The sequence below is a fragment of the Molothrus aeneus genome, chromosome 6 (assembly GCF_037042795.1).
Source record: "Molothrus aeneus isolate 106 chromosome 6, BPBGC_Maene_1.0, whole genome shotgun sequence".
NCBI lineage: Eukaryota > Metazoa > Chordata > Aves > Passeriformes > Icteridae > Molothrus > Molothrus aeneus.
Genome location: NC_089651.1, coordinates 16,380,697 through 16,397,345, shown reverse-complemented (window position 1 = coordinate 16,397,345; position 16,649 = coordinate 16,380,697). Strand labels below are relative to the sequence as shown.

Below are 16,649 nucleotides of genomic sequence, written 5' to 3'. Positions count from 1 at the left end.
AACCATCTCCAAAAATAAGTCACTTGTGCCCCTCCATGTGCTTGCAGAGGTTCATGTCTGGACAGCTTATCATCCGCTGGATGGAGGGGAGCTGGCCTGGAGGGCAACAGGACCGGGAGAGTCCCGACACCTGCAAACACGCTGCCCCTGAGTTTCTCAGGTGTGAAACAAAGGATGTGGGAAGTCAGAAGAACTACCGCCCCCAAAGAGAGAGTGGTGCCCATACTTCCCAAGCAAGGTAGCTGAGGTGAGGGGGAGCTGAAGGGCTGGGGTAGGCAGGCAAGACACCTCCCAACAAGAAATCCCAACTACCACCAGCCTCCCATCCCTCCCTCTGCTGTGGCAGCTTCTGACACCTTCCCCATGCAGCTGGAGGTGACATCCTGCAGCCTTCCATCCGCTTCAGGTGACTCCCACCTCTCCCCCTCCAGCAAGGATGGGCAGCCAAAAGGAGGGGAGGGGAGGAGAGGGGGTATGACTGGGATTGGGTGACAGCCAGGATGGGGACAATGCCTAGGACGGGATGATGGCTGGGACGGTGGTAATGGCTGGGATGGAGATGAGGAGAAACAAACAGAGACCAAGGTGGGAAGAAGAGGCAGCAGCTTCCAGAAGAGTTTTCTGGCTCAGTTTGTGTCATAAGAAGGTTTTATGGTTTGCTCGTTTACTTGTTCATTTCTAGAAAAAGTACCCAGAAGAGTCTCCTGTCCCCTTGTTGGTATGCCCAGAGAGAAGGGGGGAAATCTATGTTGTGGACATTAACTATAGAAGGAGCCACAGGCCTCAGATATTGCTTAGAAACTCGTATTTCAGATTTAAATACCATACACAGTAAAAATAGAGCTGAAAGTACCGCCCCACATTGTCTGCAAATCATTGCCAGAATGAACAGCTTCAATAAATTAAAAACAAAACAAAAAAATTGAAATATTATTTACGTCTCAATAAAAATTGCAGTAAAACCATTTACCTTTTCTTTTGTGTGTGTGTTTTCGGGTTTTTTTCTTTATATTATATATAATATATATTTATATATGTATAGGGCTGCTCCAGTGCAGCATTTTTAGGATACTTAGCCAGAGAAACACAGCAGAGCATGCTTAGTGCACCAGGGTGCAGGAAAGGGGCAGCTGTGGTCCCCCCTCCAGGTGCTATGCCCCATCACCACAGCCAAAATTGCAATCCCTGCCACTTCCCCAACTCTTCCCACATGAGTTTTAGGCCCAAATTGTGAGTGTGGGGTCTCTGAGGGCTGGGGCGCCCTGGGGATGAGCGGGGAAGGACCAGGGTGAGTGCAGGAGGGACACTAAGCATCCGCCACTATGTTTCCCGACTCTGGAAAGACTCGTCCACCTTCGCTTCGGTTTCAGCGCTTGCGCTCCCGAAAATGCAGGCGCAAGTATAAATACACCCCCCGACCCCACCGCCCCCCTTCCCGCTCCCCCCGGCTTAAATATCCCCCCTCCCCAGCCCCGTCCCAGGTCTCCAGGCACCCCGGATGAGTGTCAGGACACCTCGATGATCTCCATGCTGCCCGAAAAGCTGGACTGTTTGCTGATTTTGCCCAGCTCTTCCCGAGCCCTGCCCTCGGACATGGTCTCCTCGAATTCCATCTGGCAGCTCCTTCGCTTGAATTGCTTCTCGGCGCCGGCCTCCTCATGCCAGCTGTGCCGCCCGTCCCGTGGCTCGGCCCGCGCCTTGTCCCTCAGTCTGATCTCGCACCCGGCCGCCGCTGCGCCGCAGCCGAATGGCGGCGGGTACGGGCCGGCGCTGGCAAACAGGCCCCCGCCTGTGCTGCCGCCAGCGCTGCCGGAGTCCTTGCCGAAGTACCAGCCAGCCTCGCCGGAGGCAGCGCTGGGGGACTCCAGGTGCACCCCGCTCCAGGCATTGGTGGCGCCGCCGGGCGCGGAGGCCGGCTGGCTGAGCCGTGGGGGCAGCCCGTCCTCGGCGCCGGGGCTCTTGCGCGTGGCGCAGGTCCCGCCAACGTTGAGGCTGAGCCCGTGGGCCGGCGAGCCCGCTGCGTGCCGGTGCTTCCGCCGCTGCCTCACCTTGGCCTCCAGCAGCAGCTCGGGCCCCGTGGGCCGGTCAGGGCTGTCCGCCCCTGGGGAGAAGGGGCTCAGGCTGCCCGAGCCCGAGGGGCTATCCAGCTTGCAGAGTTTGGGGGCTTCCCCAGGTCCAGGGGGCCCGGGGGGGTCCTGCCGCAGGCCGGGGGAGTAGGCAGACTTGATGTCCAGGGAGAAGGAGCGCTTCAGGCGGTTGGTGTCCTGGATGCGCTCGGAGGAGAGGTGCAGGCCATTGAGCCCCTGCTGGAGGGTGGTGGGTGACAGGACCTTCGGGGTCCCGCCCTGCCGCTCGGGGTCACTGGTGGGGGACGCCGAGCCGGTGCTCCTCGGCACATCCTCGGCCTTCTCTGAGGTAGGTGTTGGGGGATGCCGGCTGCTCTCGGCCACCTCTGCTGGGTCCTGCTGCGCGTCCCCCTCGCTCCAGTCGCCCTTGGACTTCAGGGCCTTGAGGAGCTTCAGACTCCTCTCGTACTCCAGGAGCTGGCCCAGGAAGTTGAAGTTGGGTGAGATAGATGGGCGACGGTCCTTAACAAACCTGCCAAGAGGCACAGACAGCCCCGTTGGTGCTTGGTCCTTCAGCGGGCCACCCCTCCTCTCTCAGCCTCTTTAGGGAGAAGAGGCATCATCAACAACCTTCTGACCAGACCCTCCAAAGAAAAGGATCTTGGGCAACCACGGGGCCTTGAGATGCCTGAGGATTAGAGCTGGGACTGCCTCCCCACTCCCTTTTACCACTCCCAACCATTCCTTGTTGCATGCATTTTATGATGGGAGGTTTGGTTTGGTTTGGTTTTACTGGGACCCAACAAAGGCAAGACTGAGCTTCAAGGAGCCCTGACCCTCTCCTTCTGGGCTTAGCCTGCTTTCCTTCCCTGGAGTGAAGCATACTGGCATAACATCCCCAGTACCCTCAGGGGAAAACTTACCTGTAAGCATCATCTGATGACATACCCATGGTCTTCATGATGTAGGCGATGGCAATGGTGGCTGACCGGGAGATCCCAGCCAAGCAGTGCACAATCACCTGGCAGCTGGACACCTTAGCTTTGTCTGGAGCATGGCAGAGGAAACAGGGAGAACAATGATGGTGAGCAAAATGGTTCTAGCCTCCCTCCCCAGTCCCCAGCCCCTTTGTGTGAAAGGACAACAGTTACTGCGAGCAAGACCAGGGAGGACAGAAGAGTTCAGGCTGTGAAGGCTGAGAATTGGAGGGTCTGCAACCATAGGAAAAGCTCACCAATGAATTCAATGGATTTGTCCAGCCAGGGAAGCAGCTTCTCACAGTAGTTGTCATTGACAGGAATGCGCATGAAGTGACTATCACAGATGAAGTCTGGCTTGGGACACGAGTTGCTGGCATTTAGGACATAGCTTATCCCGTTCTGTGTCATCAGGTCCTGGTGGGAAAGAAGCCATCAAATGATCAGCTGAGTTCAGCCCTCACCATGTACTGAAGGTCTGTCTTGCCATGCATACTCCCTGCCTTTTCCCATCCCAGCATTTTCTCCTGTGGGTCTCCTAGTGCTGCCTTGGCCTAGCTGATGATAATACAACAGAGACCAGCTGAAAAGGTTGTATCTGTCAATTTAGATGACACAGGTTTCAAACTCATCAGATCTTTATATTGGTCCAAGTAAAGTGGGCAAAGCCAAAGACACCTGGAAAGGGGTTCCAGAGGGAAAAACCCAACAACCTCAGTATGAGAGGAATAGGCAATACAAGAAAAAAAATTTAGCAAAAACTCTGTCTGAACACTGTGAAAGTATCAGCTGAGGGAGAAAGGAGACATCTCACCAAGAGAGTGGAGTGAGTCACTGGTAGCACCCTACATTAACCAATGTGGCCAGAAGATGCTCTATCCATAGGCAGCTGTGAGGCCTTGCTTGGGCAATGCTTCTCTTCTCCAGCACGTGGCCACAGTGTGGGGATGGCAGAAAACACAGCTCCAAAACACAAACAAAACCTTCCAAGGAGGTGGTGAGGGAAGGAAACCATCCATTTCCCTGCCTGGCATTGGCTCTTCAAGATTTTGGCCTCAAGATTTCAGCCCTGGGTCTCCAGTGTCCCATTCCTGCCCTTCCAGCAGGCTTGATGGAACCAGTCCAGCTCCCAGGCTCACATTCTTGTCATTTTGTTCTTTCCTTTCCTTCTACTCCCTGTACATAATTTCTCTCTCCCTCCTTTCTGTCTCCAACTCCAGTCTGGTGTCATGGTCCCTCTCCCTCCTTGCCTGCCATGGATGAGGATGCCTGGCTGGCTCCTTCATGGCTGCAGTAGGCAGATGCTTGGCAGCACTTTAACTGCAATTCCTCTTTCTTTCTTCTCATCATTACTTTTCCTTTAAACAAAATTCCTTCCCTGGCGTGACATCACAGCACAGCCTTTCTGGCACCTTTTAAAGGGCACTGTGCGGTCTTCCCACTGGGAAGGAGAGGAATCCTTAATACCTTCACCCCTCTGCATGACAGGGGTCCCCAGTGGGACAGGGCAGATGTAAACCCTCCACAGGGCTGTACCTTGTTCAGGACATCCTTCTGGGAGCCCAGGTAGAGATGTGGCAGGATGCGCGTGGGGCCAACGTTGGCCACAGGCAAGCACGGCTGGGAGATGCTCATTGGCAGGATGGCAGCTGGCTTCCCCTCACAGAGCCCTGGGAAGCAGGAGGAAAAGGTGGCAAAGCCTCCTGTGGAGAAAAGAGGGACATTGAGCTTGGAGCAGCACAGCTGAGGTCATCAGTAGCTGGCATGCCGAGGCCTGGGCTGGGGACAAAGTGGTAATAACCCTGCAGCCCGGAGAACAGAGCCTCCAGGAGCAAGAAGCCACCAGCCACCACCAACCAGTGCACATACATTGTGATGGCCATGTCACACACACAGAAAGGAATGGAGAACCAGCTCTGACTTCTCCCTGTCACAGCTGGATATTAATGCACATGTGAGGCATCCCACACCCTCTCCAATGAAGTTGGCTCTTCTCAACTTCATTCAGACAAATAACAGGAAGAGACAGTCCTTTTCTTGGCTCCCTACTATTCTGAGGACAGGATCACCTTTTGATACCAAAATCCATCAGGGCAGGATGACGACAAGCCAACCCACTGAGACACAAAGCTCCTGGGGTCTGGGAGGTCAGCCCAAACCTTTCTGCACTGGCTACACTTACACATCGTGATTTCTGAGAGACACCCCCTCTGTCCAGCCCTGCCAAGCCCATGATTTTTGATACACCATGGTGCCATAATGGTACTTGCAGGCCACTGCTGCTTCTCATGCTCTGACCTTGCTGAATGTGGCAGCAAGCAGTGTCCAGGCTGCTGGGCAGTCACACTCAACTTGAGCATCTTGAAACCCAGTGTTGAAAGAAAACCCCCAGCTGAGGTTGCAGTAGCTGGCATGTGACAGTCACAGTGTCTGGCATGGTCAAAAGCCTGAGAGCCAGTCCTGAAAGCTTGAGCAGGGCTGCAAGCCTTGCCCTGCTTGCACAGCAGGCAGCAAGGAGAGCTGGAAAACTCCCAGTGCTGTTGCATGTCTTGCACAGTTGCATAAGACCACTGATCCTGATTTGCTCTCACTTGCTGATCCTGTACTCCAGGACAGAGCCAGGTCTGGCTGGCAATGGCCTAATTCCACTCCCCTCCAGCTGAGGACATCTGGGTGGCAGCTTCATGCAATGGAGAGGAGCTTGAGTCATATCTGCCTCAAGTCTCCCTTGAGGTTTTCCCAGTTATGTGAATGAGCAGATGCAGCTTGACATCACCCAAAGGGCAGAGAGGACTTGGGGGCTTGAGTGCCTTTGACTGTCAAAGGGACCAGTATGCTCTCACGAGATCCTTCTGAAAGCCCAAGTCTCTGGACTGAGCATCCTGAGAATCCCTGGCCCATCTCCACAGCTTAACAAGACCTTTTAACAAGCCAATCCCTCTACCCCCTTTGGAAGCAGGGCAGCCTTGACATATTCTCAATTTACCTTCTCCAGCATTTTGGCAACATTTCTGCTGATCCTCCTGGAGCACCCTTCTGGCTGCTGGTGTGGCACCCACACTCTAAAGAGGCATGACTGGTGCTGCAGACAACTCATCTGACATGTTTGTGAGATGAAGGTGATGGAGAAGCCAAAGCAGTGCACAAAATCATGCTCACACCACTTGGGAACATCCAAAGTCCTCCATCACACTCCATCTCAGCACCTCCTGGTGTCAGCTCCCACTGGCCTAAGGAAAAGGTGTCCTTCAACAAACCTCTTTCCTCCCCTCTGTTTTCTTGTCTGGCAGCTAACACACCTCCCAGCTTTAAAACCCAGTAAAGACAGGAGGGGTAGAGTTAAAGCACCTTATTTTTTCCAGCACTTCTTTTTCTCTTGCTCCCTCTGAAATGACATCACCCCTCAACTAGGACATTAAATCAGAGCAAAAGCAGGAGGCCCAGCACAGGTGCAGCATAGCTCTGGTTACTGCTCATCCCTGCACTGTGGCCCCATTGCCAAGGGCTGTCCATCGCTAGCCAGAGCTCTGCATGGACACATGTGACCTGCCTGCTTTGCCCCTTGCTGATGCCTGGGGGATGCTGGGGCAGAAACCCTTGGGAAGTGTTTCCTTCAGCTGCCCCTAGAGAAGCCTGCAGTGCTTGAGCTTGAGTGGGGCACAGATCTGACCCCGGGCTTGTGTGAAACAGCATGGGAATTTTTCTTGAAGGAACACAACATGTTTTTGGGGAACAGGGCGCACACAAATGCAGCCCCAGGGATCAGTGCCTGCTCTGTTCCATAGGTGCCCAGCCTCTTGCACTCACTCACATCCATCAGGAGCTGCCCAGGGCAGTGGATGGGTTTGTATGGCTCTTTAAGGTGATCTCATAGTTCAAGCAGGTCAGGGCATGCTGCTCTCTGCCCATTGCCTGTGCCCACCACACTCAGCTGGCAGCAGATCCTCTGCCTGGGGAAATCCAGGCAGGAGCTAAGGGGGCTGTAAAGCAGGCAGGGATGTCTGGAGAGTGGCAGCAGCACCCTCAGCTGCAGTGCCTACCTGGGCAGGCTGCCACAACTGGAGGATGCTGGCACCTGAAATGATGTGCTCACTTGCTCTAAGCAAAGTGCTCACTTGTCCTAAGCAAAGCCTCAGCCCAGTGTCTGGGAGTCCAGGCATGCTCCCAGTCCCCCTGTCCTCATCTCCCCCATACTTGCAGCTGCTGAGGGCAGTCTGGGCTTGGGGGAAACCCTAGAGATGGGGCCAGGTACTTGACACCATCCCAACATGGAAACGACGCTCACCCCACCCTGCAGCCCTGCAGCGGCTGCTCCCGCGTGCCTTTCATTTTTAGAAAGTGAAGCAGCTCTTCAAACAATCCCAAAGGCAGTGAATGTCCCTGGCTGGGCTCCAACTGATACTTGGGCTTTCCTCCCCTCTATGCCCCAGGCTGTGGATCCCAGGTTTTGCTGGGAGAAAGCAGCAGAGCACAATGAGGTGAGGAGCCAGGGTAGCACCAGTTCTAGCCTTTCTTCTTTTATTCACAATGCTCAGGCCAGGAGCACCATTTCTCTTGGCACGTGTGGAATCAAGCCTAGGAAGGATTTGTACCTGTCATGGAGTGGGTGTTTGGGGATCTCTGGTTTCTTTTGGATGCTCCCCTACCCTGGTGAGGGCTTGTTGGGGAGGAGCTGGTCCTTGTGTGGCACAGCCCAGTGAGCTGCTCCTGGCTCCAGCATGGAGGGCTCTCAAAACCATTCTCTGGAAAAAACACTGCCTGCCAGCCTACTGCAGTTACCTGAGGCAGAAATGATGCCCAGGAAGAGAAGTGGGAAGAAGGGAATCAGAACAAAAGCAAGGATGCTTTCACTGCTGCTTCTGAAAATGGAGGAAAGAGGAGCCAAGAACCAGCATCAGACAGGTTCTAGGAGGCCTAGGAAGTGAAAATCACCCTCCTGCAAGTGAAAATCACACTGAGGCACAGGGTGTTGCAGCAACTTAGTGCCAGAAGTATGCAACAATGGGGACCCTGTATCTCCCTCACACAAGGTTTCACTCCCAGGGTGCTGACCACCCTTCCACCTCCTGCTGTGTCCTGCAGAGACCCCTCTGGGCCAGCCCCCAGCTCTGCTCTGCATGGCTCTTCTGTCAAACAGAGGAGAGGGGAAAACACCACAACTTCTCCCCTATCCCCATCTCTGCCAGGCCAGGCCCTCCCCTCTGCACATTTTCCAGCTGAACATCTATGATAACCACCAGTGAAACTGGATTTATTGTGAGAACAGATGCTGCAGAGGGAAGGCAAAGAGCCTGGCGATCTCCCCGAGCCTGTCCATCAGGCTGGGGGAAGATGCCAGCAGCATCTTTGAGCAGGCTCCTGTGGTACCTGCACTGCTGGGAGCTGTGTGACTCCTCCCCTCCAGCAGCAAAGTGCACAGGGAGGAGGCTCTCTGCCCTCTGCCAGGCCCTGCACCAGTGCCTGCCTACAGCTGCAACCAAAGGGAACAAAAACAGACATGGAAGGAGATTACAAGATGTAAAGACAGAGATGCTGCACCCTGACACAGCTGGGGAACCCTCCACTGCCCTGGCTGTCATCTTCAGGTGGTTTCTGGGGATATCCTAGTCATAGCTGGGTCACTGACAACATCACAGGCAAAATCTGTCACCTGTGAGTTACACTGTGCCCTTCTCTGCCAAGGCTGGGCAGCAGTGGTGGTGAAGAGAAGGTGACATAGAGGGTGACAAAGTCCTGCCTAGGGACAGGGATGTGGTGTGGCATTATTTTCTTCTGGTGGTAAGCCTTAGCTTTAGGGATTTACAATCCATTAAGCTGCATGAGATGTTAAGAGACACTGCTGAGGATAAAAGGAAGGTGTAGGACACATGAAGCATGGACATCTCAGCTCTCTGTTGTTCCCTGTGTCCCTCCCTGCACTGAGGCCATCTTTTTAGGCTGGAGGTGTAGAGTGGAGCTGGGGCTTGAGAAAACTCTCACACCTTGCTCTGATGGCTGCACTCTGCACATTCATCTCCAGCCCTATGGACTCAACACCTCCTTCAGAGGCCTCTGAAAAAACCCAACAGCTCTGGCCTTAGTGCTGTGCCCCCCTGACAGCAAAAAGCTGCAAAAGGGCTGCCGAAGGCACCTGCCTCATCCCAAAACTGCTCTTTAGGAGAGCCACATGCCTCTCGAACACCCCCAGCCCCATGAGTCTCGTAGAAGTTCTCCTAGAGACACACCAAGCAGCATGTCCTATTCAACAGCCTCTCCTATGCACTGCAGGCTCAAAGGTCCCCACCAAGAAACAGGGAAGAGGTGACATGTCATAACTGCTGTGCCATCAGTTTGTGGCAGCAAGGAGGAGGGGATCCAAAGCTGGAAATCCTCCCTGGGCCAGCAGCTGCCACACCCCACTCCTCACCTCCAGCTGTCACACAGGAAGCTAGAAGGAGACCTGCAGGGGTATTAAAGATGTGTTTTACAGCCCCCCATCATGGCTGCAATAATGAGAGTTGGAGAGCAGCAGCCGGAGCTGTTCAGAGAGCGGCTCCCCAAGCAGCTGCCAGAGGTTTTGCGGCAGCCCGCAGCCTCACCGAGGAGTTTCGCGCCTGTGCCTGTGCTGGGGACCCTCTGCCCTGCTAAAGCTCCTGGCAGCTGAGGGGGCTGAGAGAGGCCAGGCTCTGCCCAGCTCTCATTAAAATGCCTGTGGTGGCTGGGAGCTGCTGCCAGGGCGGCACGTGGCAAGGAGCAGCGGGGCATGCAAGCGAGCACGCGCCTCGGCTTGCTGCTGGAGCAGCCGCCACGCCGGCATGGCTCCCTCGCTGCTGCGTTGTCTTGGCGGCCAGGGGGGTGCCTGGATACCCCCTCTCCATCAGCCCGGCCCCTCGGGGGACATGCTGCTCCCAGCACTCTGACCCATCCATACCCAAGTGTTAAAGCACCTTGCTGAACTGAGGTACAGCAGGAGATGACGAGAGCTGGGGGGACCTGCAAACCCCCAGCCCTCACCTGCATTATGCTCAGCCTGCTTATGACAATGAGCCTTAGTGCTCGGCCAAGCATCTCTGCCGCAGGTTGAATTGAAGGACAGAAAATGGAGGAGCCTGGCAGGCTGCACATCAACCCCCAGAGCCGCTGGGAAAATCCCTCTTTGCAAACGCCATCTCCCTGGCTCTCGTGCTGGGTGGGAGCCTGTTGGAGCCGGCAGCTAAGCCGGGCGGGATGATGAAACACTGCTTACTGCCACCCTTACTCACTGTGCTGCAGGGAGCTCCGAGGCTTTGTCAGCATTTCCTGCCGCCTGGGACGTGTCTGAATTTCCCCCCTGCCTCCATCCTCACTGTTTCCCCGGGTACTGTAGTCCCCTTTGATTCAGCCCATCTCTCCCAGCAATGCTTGATGTGGACACAGCCCGTTTGCTTGCGCATCCTTCCCACAAGCCTGGTGAAATCCTGGTGCTCCGCAGCCTGCCCAGCTTGCCCTCTCCTGGCCGATGCTCTTTCGTGTCCCCCCATCTCAGTGCATTGGAGAGAGATGTCCAGTTTTCAACCAGTCTCTTTTTCCACTCCCCCAGTCCTCTGCACAGGTTTTACCATACCCTCATTTGGCACAAAATTCCATCACCCCACTGTTGGCTCGTTTTTGTTGTTTTTTTTTTTTGTTTTTTTTTTTTTTTTTTTTTTTTCTCCCAGGCAGTGGGGATGAGAAAGCCGATGAATCAGCCCTATTATGGATTCATGTGCATTCCCTGTTTCCCCAACGGTCACCCCGAACAGCCTCTGTCCATCTGCTGCTACAGTGCCCTGCTGCCTCCCAACATGTGCCAGCCCCCCATGCCTTGCAGGCTGGACCCAGAACCTGCTCCCATTCTCCCAAAGAAACAGAAAACATCTTTAAAAAAGGAAAAGCAGCAGAAAGGAAGCCCTCCGCCTACACAACCACGGACATACTCCTCGAGCTGTTGAGCTTGATTTTCCTCTGGTGACTGTGCCTGCTTTGGACCAGCCTTACTCGTTCTAAGTAAAGAAAAATGTGTCATTTCCAGGAGTGACTTATTACTAATGACACCATCACTGGGTTATGTGCTTCATGCCACAAAAACCTGTCAGGCACTTTTAGCAGCCTCCCATTTTAAGTGGTGATGGAGGGGAAGTTGCTTGATTCAACCCTTCGGTAATCTAGGTCATCCCAGGCTCGGCATATTTTTAAGCTTCTCCAGTTAATATCCCCTTCCTCCGCGTGCCCTTCGCCCTGTCACTGGGGGGTGTAAGCACTGCAAAACCCCTTTCTGAAAGAAACCACCCAAGATGGGCAGGCAGGGCAGCGCTGGTGAAGCGAAATGGCTCCGGCGGGCAGTGCCTGTGCGCGGGCAGCAGCTCAGCGCTCTGAGCCGATGGTCCCTTGTTCTCCGCGCCGTCCTCGCCCGTCCTTGCCCCGCGCCCTCTCCTCTGCCCGGTGCCCCCCCGCAACCCGCAACCCGGCGCCTGAGGGCGCAGAGATGCTGGCGGCAGATCCTCCTGGCTCCCGCAGCTTTCCTCCTTCCCTTCTCCGCTCCGTCCGCGCCCTCGCCCTCGCCAAGCTCGTCTGGACGGCGAAGGGTTCCGGGGAGCCCGGAGCGGTCCCCGCGGCCAGGCAGTCTCACCGGCCCCCGCTCGGGTGGGAGGGCTGCCTAGCGCCGGGGCCGCTGCAGATGCTTCTGCCCGCTGCAGGCAGCCGCTCACCTGCCTGAAGGGGCTGCCCTCTCCGTGCAGCTCCCGAGCCAGCGCGGCCGCCTCCGCCGGCGCTGCGCACATCGCCCCTAGCTGGGGACCGGCCATCGCTCCGCTCCGCTCCCCTCCGCACGCTCCCCGCTCGCTTCCATCTCCCCGCTCGCCAGCTGCCTGCGCTCTTTGTATGGCCAGCACCGCGCTCCGCTCCCCGCCGGCCGCTCGGCAAAGGCGATCTCCGGCCCCCGGGCAAAGCAGGGCTCCGGCGGCGCAGCCCCCTCTTCCCGCTCCGTCCCCATCGGAAGGAAAGGCGCCGGGCCGGCTGACAAACCTCTCTTGTCCCTGCTCTCCTTCATCCTCCGCACCCTTATTTTCAGCTTCATCTGCCCCTCGCGCATGTCTGTCCAGAAGTGGTCCTCGGAGGGAGCAATCATTACATCCACGGGCATCCAGGCAGCTGGGCTGCAGCTCGCGGGGGCACCTCTCACCGTCGCCAAACAACAGCTGGCGAGCAAACAAAATACTAAAAAAACCAAAAAAGCGCCCCTGCAGCAGAGCAATGCCAGCCTCCCCCCGGCTCCAGCCTTCAGGCTGAAAAAATAAAAACCATTAAAAAAAAGCCGAGCCGGGTAGGGGGGCTCGGCGTAGCCCCCTTTCCCCGGCCGCCCCCCTCTTCTCCGCCCGCTCCAGCCCGAGTGAGCTCAGCCCGGGAGCAGCCGCCCCATCCGCCGCCGCGCTCGCTGCGCGCCCGTACCGCGCTCATAGCTAACGGGTCAGGCATGCGGCCGCATTCCTTACTCAGCACACAGACACGCAGCACAACGCCGGGCTGACATATGCTTCGCTCCCCGCTTAAAGGCGCAACCGCGATTTTCTCGCCTGCCCGAAGCCCCCCGCAGCGAGCGGCCGCGGCGGGAGATGGATCGCTGCACCGCGCCGGCTCTGGCCCCGCTCAGCTCATATGGGGACGGGAACGTGGTGGGAGGAAGCTCATGCCCACACCTCATTTTAGCACCTGCCGGGGCGGTGTGCGATCAAACCCCCACAACGAAGGGGGGATGCAGCACCGCACTCCATCCCGGCTCCCTGCTGCTCCTCGTACCGGGAAGGCACCACACGGCTGCACCCCCTCCCCACAGCGGCTCCTGACAGGACCAACGTGCATCCCCTGGGCGAGGTTTAACTCTGAACCCCAGCACTAGGAAGGGCAATCCATGATCTCAGTTTCCCAAGAGGGAAACTGAGTCACAAAAGATTAAATAACTTCTCCGGGGCTCTTTGGTGCAGGGCAGAGCTGGGGACGAGACAGCAGGTCCCTAATGACGAGCTCATCTTGTCCCTTAATGTCTCCACTGAGAGCATCACCCAGGAGGATGCTCATCCTGGAGCGGTCCCAAACAGCTGATGATGAATGGGTCCCAACAGCTGGCAGGAAAAGGGGCTGCTGGCACTGGGCTGCTCACTCCTGTGCACAGCCATGTCAGATGGAGTTATCTGCCCGGTCCCAGCAAAGCAGGACCATGCTCTGGAGGAGATGTACCCTTTGCCAAAGCCTCCTCACGTGCAAAACTCTAGCAAGAAGGGACATGTGGGAATAGCCTTTCCTGGCCTCATTGGGGGTCTAGCCATCTCTAGGGGCTTCTGAAGCAGGTGGGGAGTGATGTATTTTCTTCTTTGCATTTGTTCTGTGGGAGAAAATTACTTGTCCCCTGCTTCCCACCCGCAGAACTCCTTAATACATCTCCACACAGCTCCTTACGAGTTTATTGCTCTGAGCCCAGGCCTCCAGAAAATCACTCAGGATTATAGTAAGCGGGGGAGAGAAGGGGGGGGCATGTATTGTGCCTTTGAAAATCTGAAGCTTTATGGGCTGAAAAACCCCAGGCTGAGCCATATGTGAGTGACTTCAGTGTTTTTCCTTTGAATGACATCACATGAGATGAGGTCATTGGCATTAACTAAGTGCTGTCTCCTCCCCCCCACCCCGAGCGGAGCCAGCCTCCTAACGAGCCTTGTTGTTGTAACAAATATGGTTTGATTATTATCAGATGTGGGTCAGAGGTTGGATAAAATTCAAAGCGTGCTCCAACTAGGCTGGAAGAGAGAAGCAGCCTTCTCCCACAAGCTGTGCTCGGGAAGTGACGACCACGGCAAGTCCCCAGGGGGATCTGTGGTCCCCCACATTTGCCACCACTGTCACTACAAGGGAGGGCGCATGATGCTGGTGGCCAGTGCCAACGCCTGCCAGGGATGGAGATCCCTCTGTGTCCCACTGCCACTGCCCCAGCAGAGCTCTGCCCGTGTTGGTGGGTGATCCAGCAGTGACGTGCTCCAGTGGCTATGGCTGGGGGTCTACTGGAGGGACCTAGTCACTCTCCTGGGGTCACTGGGTCAGTGGCGGTGAGCAAGGGGGATGCTGCAGGAAGCACGTAGTGAATTAAGGGGTGCAATACTCAACCTGCCCCTGACCTAGAGATGCACAAACAAAATTTGCCTTTTCTCACTGCCCCTCTGGTTGTCCATCTCCCTCAGGTCTCCAAGAGCCCCGGGCACAAGTTATTTTGGTAATGCCAGGGTCCTTCATGATGTGTTTGGACTGATAGTTCAGTTCAGAGCTCCTGGGAGCACCAGGTGGGAGGCTGGGCATGACACCACCAAGTAGACCTCAATGCAGGAGGCTTACCAGTGTCCCACACCCCTCTGATCCTCAGCAAAAGACAAGTAAGCATATATAGCCAGCAGCCCCTTTCCTCCACCAGTGTGAAGCCCAGCCACATGGAGATGCCACTTGCAGCCACCATTCCCCAGGCAGCATCCTCCCCTCTGCTTTCTCCCCATTTTCTGCATATTTTACCAAAACCAGTATGGCGGTTTTCACCTGGGGCAGGGGGCAGCTGGCAAACATAAGGATAAAAGGCAACATCCATAGTGCAGAAATACATTCCATCTATCAGCTGCTGATATCAGCTGATAGATGGAATGTATTTCTGATATCAGCTGATATCAGCTGCTGCTCCTTGTCCCTTTTTCCCAGGTGTTCCTCCTGGCCAGGATGTCACCCATCCTGCCTCCAGCCCCTATTTATAAGACAAAAGGTGCATCACCCAGGGAGAGATGCCCAGCTTAGTCAGCCTCACTTCACTCTCATTGCCACAGCACTCACTGGAAAAACATCTGCTGCAATGGGTTGCAGAGACTCATGTAATCCTCCTGCAAGAGCAGGGAGCAGGATGAGTCCCTGTCCAGCACCTACATAGCCTGTCAGGACAGTGCCTATAGCCTGGCACAAGCCCAGCTGGGCAGGGCCAGTGGTTCCTCTCTCCACCCAGCACTGGGACCTGGTAATAATTGCCAGTGACGACCTTTTGCAAGCATGCAGCACAGGCCCAGGGAGAAGGGGGAGGCGGATAAGGGGAGGCAGATTTCTCAAAAGGAAGGAAACTGTAACTGGGCAGTGGCCCCTGCCCATCAGGATCTCTCACTGGGGAAGTTGCCTTCCTCCCCTTGACCTCCCAAAAATGAGAAATGAAATTACACAGCAGTTTTCTAAGGCATAGCAATCAGAGGGCTGCTCTTCCCTACACCCCTTCTCCTCTGTCCCACTCTGCCTTTGACCCTTTTGCTTGCCTTTTCTGGGTCCAATGGTTAAAAAACACGGCCAGAGGGGGAGGGGAAGCTCCTCAGGGTAATTTTAGAATCGGGAAAACAAGTTGTCTGACGACAGCGTTGCTAAACAGGGAGGTTTAGAGCATAGGTCTGGAATACAATCAGCCCAGCACATACGTGACCTGGCTTAACCCCTCCCAGGGAGGCAGTCACTGCTCCCGCCGGGCCCGAAGCCTCCCAGATATCTCCTGCTCGTGGCCCAGGGTGAGAAGGGGGCACCTTACTCTGCCTCTGTGCCTTGGACTGAGGAGACTGGGAGCACTCCCCACGGCACTCACCAGGCTGCTGGGTGTCTGAAGCTGGATGCCAGCACCCACTGAAGAGGGGCTAGAGGGCAAGAACACACAGTCCTGCCGTGGCTGAAGTCGTCACAGATGGCTTTGCTGTAGGAAAGGAAGCAACTCCTCCAGGGATGTTTTGCATGAGAGGAAGGGAGGTTCAGAGAGTTACCTAAACTTCCAGGATTGTAAAAATCACAAACCCTGGTATTCCCATTAGATTTTTTAAAAAATGCCTTTCCCTCTAGGCTGGTATCAGCGTACTACCACCAGTCCTCTGAACAGTGATAAGAAAAACATCACCACAGGTAATCTCCATGCACCTCACCACCTACAGCCTGAAGAAAAGCTGGATGTAAGCCCCTGCACAGCCCTTCTTGCCCTTCTTCCATTCCTGACCATCATGTGGGCAATTTTACATGAAGAACAATCAGAATCCCCATTCACATTATTTACAAAGCTGGTTCTTCAAAACTCCCAAGTATGGGAAAAGCAAGAAATTGAGAATCCTGTGGGAGCTCTTTTTCCTGTCCCATCCCACTTCCATACCCTCCTTATTCATACCCACACTCCTGCCAGCTGAGCATCTGCTTCTTTGGGTTCATCACAGTATGCTATGGGATGGAGATGGCCACAGGTGGACAGAGGTGCTTGCAGGAGGTTCAGAGACAGTAATCAGACTTAAAGGAAAATCTTGTAGGTACATCTGATGGATTCATGCCAGTAAGTCCCCAAGTGCTCTTAGACATTACAGCCTGAGGGTACCTGAAATAGCCTAATACTTGACCTTCAAGGGCACCTTCAGGCCCATGTACTGAGCAGAGTATTCTGCACATGCTGTGTCTCCAGCAGACACACTGACAGCCCAAACTCAACAGGTGAAATTGTGATGCTGTGCAGAGCGGGTGATGAGGAACTGACCATCAAATCACCAGGTCCTGCCTCCCCACTCCCATCAGACAGCTTGTGACT

The 16,649-nt window shown here is 55.3% G+C and overlaps 1 protein-coding gene across 3 annotated transcripts in view; it reads right to left on the bottom strand.

Moving 5' to 3' along the window:
• Positions 1-1,476: 1,476 nt before the first annotated feature.
• The window catches only part of DUSP8 (dual specificity phosphatase 8), a 40,837-nt gene continuing 25,664 nt past the window's right edge, over positions 1,477-16,649 (bottom strand). For 2 of the 3 annotated variants that reach the window (XM_066552785.1, XM_066552784.1), the window contains exons 4-7: positions 4,580-4,746; positions 3,301-3,460; positions 2,990-3,113; positions 1,477-2,598 (exon numbers count right to left, since the gene is read on the bottom strand). In XM_066552785.1, coding sequence (XP_066408882.1) covers positions 1,506-2,598; positions 2,990-3,113; positions 3,301-3,460; positions 4,580-4,746 — 1,544 coding nt within the window. In that variant the 3' untranslated portion in view covers positions 1,477-1,505. Of the gene's footprint in view, positions 2,599-2,989; positions 3,114-3,300; positions 3,461-4,579; positions 4,747-12,064; positions 12,418-16,649 lie in introns of those variants that run through there. The other variant, XM_066552786.1, reaches the window with a different exon arrangement.